Here is a 13334-nt window from a genome sequence, read left to right on the forward strand (position 1 = left end):
TACATAGGAGTTAAATTAATACAATGAAAACTTTTATTAATGTTTATTATTTAATTTGATATACAGTTATAATTTTTGTTTCAGAGAACTTCGATTACTCCACTGGGAACTTTGGCTTATATTTTAGAAGAAAATATTTTGTTGATGAGAGTTGAGAACGGATGGCAATACATTATAGTAAATATTTCTTTATTATACTAACTATTAGTGATTTGTTACTTTTGTTTAAAATTTAAAAAGGAATCTGAATATTGAATTCGAGAAAAATTAAAAGTAAAATATCTACTTGATTTCGCAATAAGTTACCTTATAATACTAATAATGTTGTAATTCTGTATGATATCCTAATTTATTATTGATTGATAGGTATTAAATTTAAATTATTTTGTGATATTTTCTATTTTTTTTATTATAGAGTACGAGCAAATGGGATATTTGATAGTAAATAGTCACCATTGCCAATAGACAATGGCGCTGTTAGAAACATTAACCATTCCTTACATCACCAATACGCCACCAATCTTTCGAACTAACATGTTGTATCTATTGTGCCTGTAGTTACACTGGCTCACTCACTCTTCAAACCGAAGTACAACAATACTAAGTACTGCTATTTGGCCTTGGAATATCTGATGGAATGGTAGTTAACCAGAAATGTTTCCACAATGCCTCACAGAAATTACTTCTAATTTTAAATAACTTTAATTTCTAATTGACTCTTTTTTATTTTAAACAGATGGGCTCATTCCTTCAGACTAGAGAAAGTCATACAAGTACTACCCAGAGGCCAAAATATTACAACCCGCCAGCAACATCCACATCGCCACCGCTAAGAGACGCTCCATATACAGACAATTATGTAAATATAATCAAGATATTTCTGACCATCACTACTGACATCATTGAAAATTATAATTAAAGCGCCTAAAGTGCCTATTTTACTAATTAGAAAAAAATATAGTAATTTTTATTTGCAAAAAACTATTATCCAATTAGTAAGTTCATAGAATATTATACTACACATTGAAAACCAATCACCTCTCGGAATTTCTATATTAAATTGAAATTATATAGTAGATCATGCGATAACTTATCTCTTAGTTACTTTCGAAGGTTCTTCAAAGGTCAGATTTTTTCTTATCCGTACAATTGTTTATATTCTTTCCTATGACTGTCAATAAAAAAGTGTAATGAGTAACATGTGCTTATTGAAGCATTAAAGAAAGTCATAATGGCAACTAAATAAGTCAAAATGAGTCAAATTGTAATTCTATTAATCCGTTTTGTTTCCGAGATATATAATTTTAAAAATATCAATTCATAATTGATATGGGGTATAACTTATATTTATATCGAAACTTTTTCTTTGTTAATATATTGCGCCGATGCGAAGCCCGGGCGGGTCGCTATATTTGATAAACAAAGCGAACTATTCAATGTAGTTAACATTCTTTAAATAATAATTGTATTAGAACATTATACAAATAACGCAAAAAAAAACAAACTATTAGTTACTTGGAATCTATGCTGCGTGAATGTCGAAATATTCATCAATATATTATTTCGGTACACATTACAATGTTATTTACAAAATGTGGTCACGTGCTATTTAGGAATTTGGGTGGTTATTTTAAGAATATACATCAATTTGTGGTTCCGTACATAATTATGACTAAAATGTAGTTTCATTATAGATTCAGTGGGTTGGTAACGAACGAGGTTATTTTGGTCAAGGTAAAAAATTAATGAAAGTTTATTTTGTCATATAAATTTTAGTACAATAATTTTATTAGTATACGTAAATTCATAATTTATTTACGCAAAATTAATAATATTAAATCTTGACTGCGTCGAACGACGTCATATACCTATGTTGCGTCTCGCTTGATTCAAAATTGTAATTCTTAGTACGGTGTGTGTCTGTAACGTGACCAGTGTTGTTTATGAGGGTAGGTCTTTTTTCAAATTCGAATCCAAGTGTGTTCTCTTCAAATAATACAAAGGTATATTTTAAAAAGAGAACTGAATGGTGTATTACGTTCACCTACTCGGTATTGTCTGTCAGGGTATTTAAAAAAATATCTTTTATGACCCAGGTATAATGTATCGCATTAACTCTCCTTATAAAATTAATATTTTAAAATTGTGTAAAGCTAAATTTTTGTATCACATCAAAAAACGGTTTTAATTAAACTAATATATATATATATATTTTTAAATACACATTAACACTATTCTTGAAGACTTTATTTACAAGGCACCGGATCAAAACTAAATGTTTATACGTTAAATCTCAGATATTTCTATTATAGCTGATCATACATATATCATAAATAGCTCTGAAGTGTCTGCCTGTGATTTAAAAACAACTGCCTCCCTTAGGCCAATATGACAATTTTCGATTTACAAAAACAAAATACATTTTATTTTATTTTTGTCTGTATACGTTTGTCCAGAGTAATCTGTAAAGCGGCTTAAAAGTACAAATAAAATAAATATATTTTTAAGAGTATTCCAAAGTACCAGATTAGTCTTTATTTCATCAAAATCGGTTAAGACTTTCGAAAGGTACATAATATTGGGTAGTTATATTACATAGGTACATTTTTGTAGTACATTATTTTAGGCTTATACAAATTATTGAAATTTAGGTCTCTCTGTGATTTCCGAAAACAATTAGTGACTTTAATTGTAGTAAAAGTGACAAAGATACGGTACGGTAAAATGGGAGATTTTGACGGATTTGCGTCTCAACCTCAATTCGACGCCGATAGTAAATATCGAGTTTCTTGGTTCTCAGTAGAATCTAGATTCTCAACCGGTGGTAGCTAAAAATGTATTCTTATAATGCAATGACATTTAAACTTCAGTAAAGAGTTTTTTTTAATTTTGATTTATATTATGGAATCGTATAAATTAAGTATTTTTAACATCTTTATTATAAACACAGAACGAAAAGTTTAAGAAAATATATCTTTTGTTTTCTAGATACGACTAGTCGCATTAAATGAACCCTATCCAGGTAATATGGTAACTTCGATAAACAGAACAGGCCGAAGCGCTGCCGATCAAGAATGTTACAATCAAGCAAAGAATTCGCAACAACCAAGTTCCTTCGTAGCTTTCCTTGCCAATAAGTAAGTATTCCAATTTAAAGAAAAAAAAACACACACAAACACAAGAAAAAGGTTTTATATCGATGGAAATATAAATAGTTTAAATAAAAAAAAAATATATTAATGGACAGAATTTTTTATCGTTATTTAATATCACAATGATAAATAAAGTAAAAAAGACTTGGTGGTAGGGCTTTGTGCTAGCCCGGCTGGGGAGGTGCCACCCACTTATAATATATTCTACTGCCAAATAGCAATACTTAGTATTATTGTGTTTTGGTTTGAAAGTTAATTGATCCAGTGTACTACTATATACACAAGGGATATAACTTAGTTCTCAAGATTAGTGACGCATTGAGGAATTATTTATATTTCTTAGTATACCAATGTCTATGGACTGTGAGCCTATTTGCCAGTCATTCTACCAATGACAAAAAAAGAGAAAATTAAATAATTAAACACAATTTTAAGTAAAATTTAAATCAAAGACAATATGTTTCTTATCCTCATTGCGTCGCTAGAAATTAATTATAAGAAATAAATTCGAAATTCAAAAATCACAGTGTTATTACAGATTGCAGTAACAGTTACGAATTCAAATAGTTGTTGCGTTTTAGATTCGTCTGTTTTCGTTCCCCGAATCCACTTACTAGATGTTCAGAAATTACATTTATTACGAAAACTTGCCCTCACAAGTCCATTAAAATTAACTATAATATTATATTTCTCGCTTATGCTAAAATGTAAATGTTCATTTGAACTAATGTTTATAAATATAACGGTAGAACATTCTAGAATTCTTAGTACTATCGTATAATATATAACATTTTGTAATTTAGTATGAAATTTTAATAGTACTTGGGAATTTATTTTATTTAGAGTTCCATTTTTATTTTAAGAATTATCATGAGATATTATTGACACGACATCATCACCAGGAATGTATCAGCATCAGTAATACAATTAAAACTTGAAATCTCAATTTCGTGATTTTATATAATAAAAATAAATTTATATCACTCTACATAACGCATGCGATATATAGGAATAAAAACAAAGGATTAATAAATCGTTCGATTTATCAATCCTTCGTTTCTAATAAATTATTTTGTGTAGAAGTCAGACTTAACTAAAGTTTTTTTAATGATAATTATAATTACAAACATTTTGACGACCTCCGTGGTCGAGTAGTGCGTGCGTACACCGGTTTTCATAGGTACGCCACTCCGAGGTTCGATTCCCGGCCGAGTCGATGTAGAAGAAGTTCATTAGTTTTCTATGTTGTCTTGGGTCTGGGTGTTGTATTGGGTGGGTATGGGTGTCTTACATTGGGATCACAGTAATGTATGTGATGTTGTCCAATATTAATTTATTTATTTTGTCTTGTTTCAGGGTTGAAGATCTCAGATCTATAGTTAAAAGGTTGCGCGACAGGAACGTTCCGGTAGTTAATTTGTACGGAGACGTACTCTTTGATTCGTGGTCCAATATGTTTAATGGATCCGGTGCACTGCTGGCCAAGTCAAACATTTACAGTTTCAGCGGTAAAAATGTACTGATCGATCCCACTTGGTAAGTGCATTGCACACTAACGACCATATAAAGTATATAACTTTTATTTTAATATTTTTAATTCGAAATTTTATTTCTAGAATTTTTAGCATGATTTGATGTTTAACATTTCAGGCCAATCAAAGCGGTCTGGCACGGAGGTAATTCGTTTGGTATTCGTACACCAAGAACGTATTGTGAAGAATGGCAGAGCGACAGCCCGCTTAGTATTGGAGCGGCTTCGTCACTAAAGAGCAATAGACTTTTAGAACAAGAGCAGTAAGCTATTTATATAACTATAATAGGTACTTTGTCCGTATTAGAAAACACAAAAAAAAAAAAATTGTCAGGTGACAGGTTTGACAGTTTAATCACTTCACATTCAATTTAATAGTATATTAAAAAAGTTCGCTTTTTTGGTTTGGATGGATGGATATTTGATACACAGTTATGCCAGAACGTATAAACAGATACGAATGAAAATCAGCAGAGTTGTGATCCAGCACATGGGTTACTTTTTATCTCAGAAAAATGTACCTAACAGATGATCCATACGCGTTCAAAGCCGTGTCCAAAAACTAGTATAATATAAAACAGATGTTTTTAAGCGGCACCTTTCTCAAAACAATGTACAAATGTCTAACTCGAACGAGCCATTAATCTAAACGGCTTTTGTTTATATTGTCAGAAGACGTAGATGGACAAGGGTTTACCGTTAAAACTTGGATATTATACCCTCGTGAAACATGCCTGGAATACATATATTATTATGTATCATTAATTACAGCGAAAATTATACAGTTATTTGGGTATCATTTATATACACTGTTATTATTCTCATTTTACTATAATGACAGTTTATATAGATAGCTTTATAATAACAACCACAAGGAGACAATTAAAGCTATATCATACGATGTTATAAAAGTAGATAAATCTCTACATGGTATGAAATGAAGTCGCTTACCGCAGTCTGTATACTTATATCTTTTAAACTACGAAACGTATTTTATTGCGGTCGTCATTAATAACCGGACTGATTCAAGAGTTTATATAACTTTATAAAATATAGTAAATAAAAGCCGAGAATTTCGACTTTCGAAAAAAAGTTTCCTTTGATGTTTATTATTCAAACTAAAAGTTGTATATATACCTCTTATTGTACTCGTATGAAGTTGGGACTGGTAGCTAATATATAATATTAAAAAAATCAATGTCAATGATCTTGGGTAGTGGCAATTTATTTTTACATACAAATGTCGATCGTCTTTTAACATAATCTGACTATGAATTTTGTAAATTACCGTTGGGTAATTAATTCTTTACTATACTTACTCAATCTTTTCCAACAATTCTTATTTATAAAAAAATACTATTACATGCATCATGTTTTAATATCATGGTTTAGATGTTAATATTATCTGTATTATTTAATTCGAAAAGTTTAAGGATTATTAAGTAGCTACACTTCTAATACCACTTAATTCTAAACTTCGTCATGCAGTAAATAACGTTGATGAGCTTGTTTAGGTCTAATTACGCTAAGTAGATTATAGAGGGTGAGTGGGCTTGAGTCGATAAATATTTAAGGCTAACAGCGATCAATAGTCCGCTGTCATTTTATATATATTTCCGAAACAGAAATTTGCAACACCATGTATAAGTAACAAAGCTTGCTTAAAAATTAATTGTTGGACTACTTTATATGCAAACAACATACAAGGATATACTAAAGAAAATTATAGTTTTTTCTTCGCCAGCCTAGAGGCATTCAAAACTATAGTAAAATATTTTTTAGAACTCTATTATTACTGAAACCATTTATTTAATTACATATAAGACGACTATTAATCGTAAAAATGTTCAGGTTGTTACTGTTAATATCCTATTAAAATATATCTATAATTACACTTTATTGATATTTATCAGATATCACAAAATATAATCTCGCATTCATGTTCGAAAATCAGCATATGAGAATACATTTTTTTTTATTTTTTTAAATATATGTTTACTGTAACAGTTCGATTCTTTATTGCTGAAATCTACATTAATATTTTTGTCTATTTCAGATATTCTTGTGACAATAAGTTAATTGTTCTATGTGTAGAGGCTACTACTAACGCACACAGGCATATCAGGCATGCTCACCCAAAGTAAGTAAAAAAAAAAATTTCATGCCGTCATCGTGTTATTAAAAAGTGATTAAATAATTTTCTATGTTATTTTTGTTTACAGATCAAGAAGACGATTAGAAAATTACGAAAAATTTGACAACCGAATACCACGCTTATAGTATAGTATTTTTATGAATATTTAATAAGGTTTATACTTTTTATGCAACTGAGTGTAAACGTAACGTAACGTAATCATAACGTAGTCATTGAAGTGTAGTATTATAGGCGTAAGTTTTTTGAAGTATTTATGAAGTGAAACTTATTTTGAAATAAGAAATAATGTAATATTATATAATGAAAACGCTTACTTAATTTACGTTATTATATCATACTCAGTTCATTAAGCTAATATTATTAAAAAACAGTCGTTTTTACTTATTAAGTATTTATTACGGACAAGTTTTAAATGAATTAGAAATAAACTTGCGTTCATATTAATCAAAACTGTTCAATATTAAAGAAATCTTTCGTTTTGTCTAAATGCGTATTAATATAACATATTGCGTTCTTTAAAAGATAAAATACAATAATTTTAAAATAAGGTTTGACTGTCTCATGTTCGCAAGTGTGGACGCGTCTTTACAAATATCCGACAACAATTCATTATCTATTTTAAGGTTTTGCAGTTATACTACTTTTTAAATTAATAATTATAAATAATTAATTTCGAATGTCAATCATCAACGCTTAAATAAATTCTAAAACAAATTGATTAATTGTTCGATTGTTTTGAAAAAAATGTTATAGGCAAACGAGCAATAGGCTCACCTGATGGAAAGTGATTAATACCGCCTAAGGACATCTGCAACAACGGATGGCTTGCATGAATGAGTACGCTCTTTTCTTGAAGGTTCCCAAGTCGTATCGGTTCGGTAAAACCGTCGGCGAAAGCTGGTTCCGCAAAGTGGTTGTGCGAGGCAGAAAATGTTTTAAAAATTGCGTTGTTGTGGATTCGGACATCTGGGTGGTGCGGGCGATACTTGGAATTTTGACGATACTTCCAAAGGTGAAATTCAGCAGCCGGGATTAATTCAAACAATTTCTTAAAACATACCCCGTGAAAAATTCGGTAGAAGATGCCGAGTAATCCAACATCTCTACGCAAAGCCAAAGGATCAAGCAGATCAGAAAGGGCTTGATCGTCGATAATTCGAGCCGCTCTGCGTCGGTCAAATGGAAGGAACTGGTACTGGGGAGCACCCGCCCAGAGGTGAGAGCAGTACTCCATGTGAGCCCGAATTTGCGCCTTGTATAGTCTTAGACGATGGGCCGACGTAAAATACTATCTTTCCTTGCTGAGCACTCCGAGCTTTTTTGATGCCAGTCTGGCTTTACCTTTCAATTGACCTCGAAACTGAACGAAGCTCGAAACATCAACGCCAAAAATCCTCATACTAGTACTAGCTGTGGCGGTTATCGGAATGTTCACAAATCGAGAAGATACATGGTAATTTACTAGCGTCTTTTTGGGGTTGAAGTGGACTAGGTTTAGCTGGCCCTATAGATTCGCGGATGGTTGTCGCAGGTAGACTGCGCAGGCGCAGTCTACCTACGCAACCAGGTAATCTTCAAGGTTAGGCCCTTCAAAGTTACCGAGGCGTCGAGAGCACATATCATCTCTGACGTAAACGTACACCCCATCTCTTGGTACAAACGAATGTTCCAATTTGTACCCTGAGTAAAAAATCAAAATGGTGTGGTGTTTGAAAGGATACAGATATCCTCTCCTCTTTTTTAAAAAACGCAATTCAAGGCCGGCTTCGCTTCTCAAGGTGAAAGTGAACGGCGTTCAAGTTGTGTCCCCTCATGTTGCAGAAGTCACAGCAAAGCTATGCTGGTAGGGGTTGCCTTATCATGCCAGCTCCGCTTGCCCCGAACAGAGGCATGCGCAAAATTAACCCCACCCGCCTCCCGCCCCAGTATTCGGAGGGCAGCCTAGGCATCCCTGCTCAAGTGTACTGCATAGGCTGTACGTCCTGAGCATGGATGCCCTGAGAGGGATTCTCCACCGTAATCGCTGATGGGTACCATCTAGCCTGAGGTAATATAGCCAAATTCTGCACAACCCTCATGTTTTGGGGGGTGGGGATCGGACCTCCGGGACTCTCACATACCGGACAAAACGCGGTATTATAGTACCACTTTACACCGATTTTAAGTGAGAGAGTGGTACATCGGCTACATACGACTGCATCCCCAAGGTATGCGTAGCGTAACACTGCCCCTGTAATTACAAAATTTAATTCATATCTCTTTTTATTTATTTTTTTGTGTTTACTATTTTTGTAATACCTATAACAATCATAATTTAAGGTTTTCGTATTAATAAGTTTTATTTTCTATTTTTTACTTTATCACTGTTCCTATTCAAATACCTTAGCAACTCTAAGCTTTATGTATTTTTACGTCCGTAAAACACAGACTTAATACTATGAGAAACCTATTTTTTTTTTTAAATATATTGTAATTATAGAACCCTATTAGAGGGGAGTCTATATCTAAAAATATAAAACAACAATATTAGCTATGAAAAGGCTTAGAACCGAGAATGAAAGATCAATGATGAACTGTCAAATTTCAGATTTTTATTTGTCCAAGTCGATTTCCCTCGCTAACAGAAGTATAGGAATAGATTATAATGAAACTTGTTTATCTGAAAATGAATTTTCACAGAGAAACAGGATGCTGAAATAATTAGAAATTGAAATTGTACGAGCTGTTACTATTAAGCGTTATTATAATTAGATAGGATTCCTAACAACTTGTAGGTGCCATAAATGTTTTTTTACGATTAAATTTGCAAGATTATAATAAAAATTAAAGTACTATGTGATTTGGTTTAATCCTCCTTAAAATTTTCCTACCTTGTTTTTTCTTAATGAATGCTATCAGAATAGCCTTTACGACGATCATCATTTTTTTTTTTAGCATTAGCAGCCTGTAAATTTTCCCACTGCTGGGCTAAAGGCCTCCTCTCCCTTTGAGGAGAAGGTTTGGAGCATATTCCACCACGCTGCTCCAATGCGGGTTGGCGGAATACACATGTGGCAGAATTTCGTTGAAATTAGACACATGCAGGTTTCCTCACGATGTTTTCCTTCACCGCCGAGCACAAGATGAATTATAAACACAAATAAAGCACATGAAAATTCAGTGGTGCCTGCCTGGGTTTGAACCCGAAATCATCGGTTAAGATGCACGCGTTCTAACCACTGGGCCATCTCGGCTCGTCTCGACGATCATCAAATTAAAATAATTATTATTTATTTACAATATTTTAGTTTTGTTTCTTTATGAAAATATGCTTAGTATTCATGATTTGTATGTAGTTTTATATATAATATAACAAACCAATAGGAATATTATAAATGCGAAAGTAACTCTGTCTGTTTACTGAACTATTTAGATGAAATTTGTTACAGAGATAGTTTGGTTCTTTTTTTAAAAAATAATAATTATTATTATGATAAAAGTAAATTATTCTTTTTTCACCACTACAATGACGCCACCGCACACATTTAAATTTGTAGCATTAACATTGACTTGACACTTGATTGGCGGTTTGATAAGTGACTTTAACATGTTTTTTTCATGTCAACCTTTTGCGAAATCATAAAAAATAAACACACACTCATATTTTTATCATAGCGCGCCAAAAGTATAACTACAAAAACAATAAAAGTACATAGCACGCAGAGCCGGGAATGGCATGTTCGATATTTGAAATATTCCTATAAAATTTTTAATTATTATGCATACAAAATGCATGCTTATAAAAACTTTAGCAGTCGGCACGCTCCACAAACTCATTTGTAATAACAAAGTCTTAATACGAATGTCGGATGGTAGTTTGTAATAACTGGACGGTCTAACTGCCTTTCGAGATTTTCTTTTATTTGACCTGAAATCACGAGCTCATGCCAAATTACAAGCGTAGATACTCGTCTTTTGTATACTCAAATTTTTACCTACTTTTTTATTTCATTAAATACGATACTGGTGTAATGTAACGTAACGATGTAATGTTCCCGGACTTTTACCCGGAACTCTGTATAATGATAATGTATGAACAATAAGAATTTATGTAATAGTATATTAAAAAAAACACACACATTATTACGTCACTTGCGGACTTATTCTCATTGCTTAAAGGGTAACTTAATTCTATAACAAATAGGACCTGCCACGTTAGTCTAAATGCTAGCTCATAAGTATGCAGATCCTGACCCTGGGTTCAATCCCTGTGCTGAGCCAATAAAAATTGATTAGATTTGTCTATCAAGACATTATCAAGAGTTACCCCAAGTTTGTACGTTAAAATATTACATTCCCAAGCGAAGTAAAATACGTGAAGCCGCGTTGCTTATGAACTCTGCAGTCTTGCTAGATTAGACGACCCATCGGATTATAATTGATGCACTATAATAAGTCCGTCACGGTTATTCTCTCCTGAGGATGCCCTCTGTGACCAAAACGAGTGGCTTCATCTCGGGCAAACGCTTTGTAACAAAATTAGTGTTTATAATTATTGTTTTATAGTAGGCGGTAAAATAAAAAACTGTGAGGAAAACTGTTCGTGTCGGACAAAAAAGGTGCCACATGTGCTCCCTAAATCACATTAAGATAGTGGGGGGGGGAATCTCAAAGCCCTAAAGAGAAGAAAGCCTTAGCACGTTGGTGAGATATTATTTAAGGCTGTTTATATAAGATATATTAAGAATACTTTAGTCTTTTTTACTTTTAATAATAAAATATATTTGTTTTATGTATAGTTAAGATAGAAAGAAGTTCATACAGAAATATATTAATTGTTGATTACTACATAAGCTACTGGTTGTCGTCCGTGTCTTCGCCATGTTCAATGGTTTGGGCGTCAAGGAGCAACAGACAGACAGACAAAGTAACTTTTGCATTTATAATATTAGTATAAAATCAAAATCAAATTATACGTTATTCAAGTAGGCTTTTACAAGCCCTTTTGAATCGCACAAAAAAACTATATTAAGTGAAGCTACCACCGGTGCGGAATGCAAATTCTACGAACCGGCAAGAAACTCCTTTTCAACATTTAAAAATACAAAGTCATGTTAGTTCAATACAATATATATGTAATACATCCTGCCTAGAAGTCAACAAGTATAGATATAATAAAAATAACGTAAAATAGATATTGTCAAAAAAAATGTAGCACACAGACTATAGGTAATTCTATGAAATAATCCAACATTAAATAAATTATAAATCGGTAACATTTTAACGAAACCATAATTTATGTTTGGTTAGTATTAAGTACTAAAGTGTAAGTATTGCAGAGAAAGCATTTAAACTCGTTGGGAATGGTAAAAGCTACGAGTACTCCACTCATTGCCAACACTGAACTTAAATTCAACTCTACTTTACATCATGCACCGCCCTCTCTCGCACAGTAACGAATTTTTAAAAGCGATTTTCACAATTCCACTTTTTAAAAAGATTAAAATTTCACAAAAATATTACAGATATTAATTTATTTATTTCTCTAATATTTTTTTTAATATATACCATTTTAATTTCTATATTTTTTTTTTCGTCTGGGCCGACACAATGCTGTCTGTCGATATATAATTTACACAGTAGACCTGACGCTTAAAATATAAACAATATTACGTTATAATATCTCGTTATATTCATAAAAACATTTAATTTTTTATAGTACGTTTCATATAAATTTGATATGGTATTTAAACGATTATTAATACATTACAAATATTTCCACTGAACTCTTGCAATTCGTTAAATTAACAAACTAAGTAATACATATACAGTTCCCGTCAACAAAACTTCTAGTTCAAACGGAAAGTCAGAAACACTAACGATTTCAAATTTGGCTGAACTCCAACCGCCAATCTATTACAATACCTACTCTCATTCCCACTAACAACCATTTAGAACTTTATGTATGTGACAGTAAAGTTTAAAGGTAACCAATTAACGTGTTATGGATTAAAATCATAAAATGCTTAATATGAATGTGGACGAAAACAATTGACAATTTGTTTAATTAATAAAAGATAACATCTGCCGATTTTATCCGCCAATGATGACGACAGGATGTTCTTATAACTCATTTATTATACTAACATCAATTGTCTATCATTGCGTGTTCCAGTTTGAAGCGTGATTGATCAACTCACACTAAGTTACAAGAAATATAATCATTGTAATAAACATATTGACAGCGTTAAGATTGGTTTATATTTTTTGTAGTGAAAATGTTTATGGGCGAAATCTATTTTTTGCGCCTTTAGTGTTAGTCTGTTTGCTTTAAATTTTAACAGCTTTTAAACAAATTAACGAATTGTTTTAAAAGTATTTAAGTATTTAATCGGTTAGGTCCATAATTTTATCGATAGAGCATTTTTCTTCGTCTCACTTACTTTTTGTTATTGGTTCACACATCTCATGCTCCTTTATATACCCTTGTATATATTTATATTTTTTTATTGGTATA

At 31.9% G+C, this 13334-nt stretch overlaps 1 protein-coding gene across 1 annotated transcript in view; it reads left to right on the forward strand.

Annotated features, from left to right (window-relative positions):
• LOC125069263 (collagen alpha-2(IX) chain-like) overlaps positions 1 to 9642 on the forward strand; it is a 49472-nt gene extending 39830 nt beyond the window's left edge. Inside the window, exons 21-27 of the mRNA XM_047678694.1 lie at positions 85 to 177; positions 737 to 859; positions 2989 to 3137; positions 4509 to 4688; positions 4803 to 4946; positions 6740 to 6823; positions 6906 to 9642. Coding sequence (XP_047534650.1) covers positions 85 to 177; positions 737 to 859; positions 2989 to 3137; positions 4509 to 4688; positions 4803 to 4946; positions 6740 to 6823; positions 6906 to 6963 — 831 coding nt within the window. The 3' untranslated portion in view covers positions 6964 to 9642. The remainder of the gene's footprint in view (positions 1 to 84; positions 178 to 736; positions 860 to 2988; positions 3138 to 4508; positions 4689 to 4802; positions 4947 to 6739; positions 6824 to 6905) is intronic.
• The last annotated feature ends 3692 nt before the right edge of the window (positions 9643 to 13334 follow it).

The sequence above is a fragment of the Vanessa atalanta genome, chromosome 15 (assembly GCF_905147765.1).
Source record: "Vanessa atalanta chromosome 15, ilVanAtal1.2, whole genome shotgun sequence".
NCBI lineage: Eukaryota > Metazoa > Arthropoda > Insecta > Lepidoptera > Nymphalidae > Vanessa > Vanessa atalanta.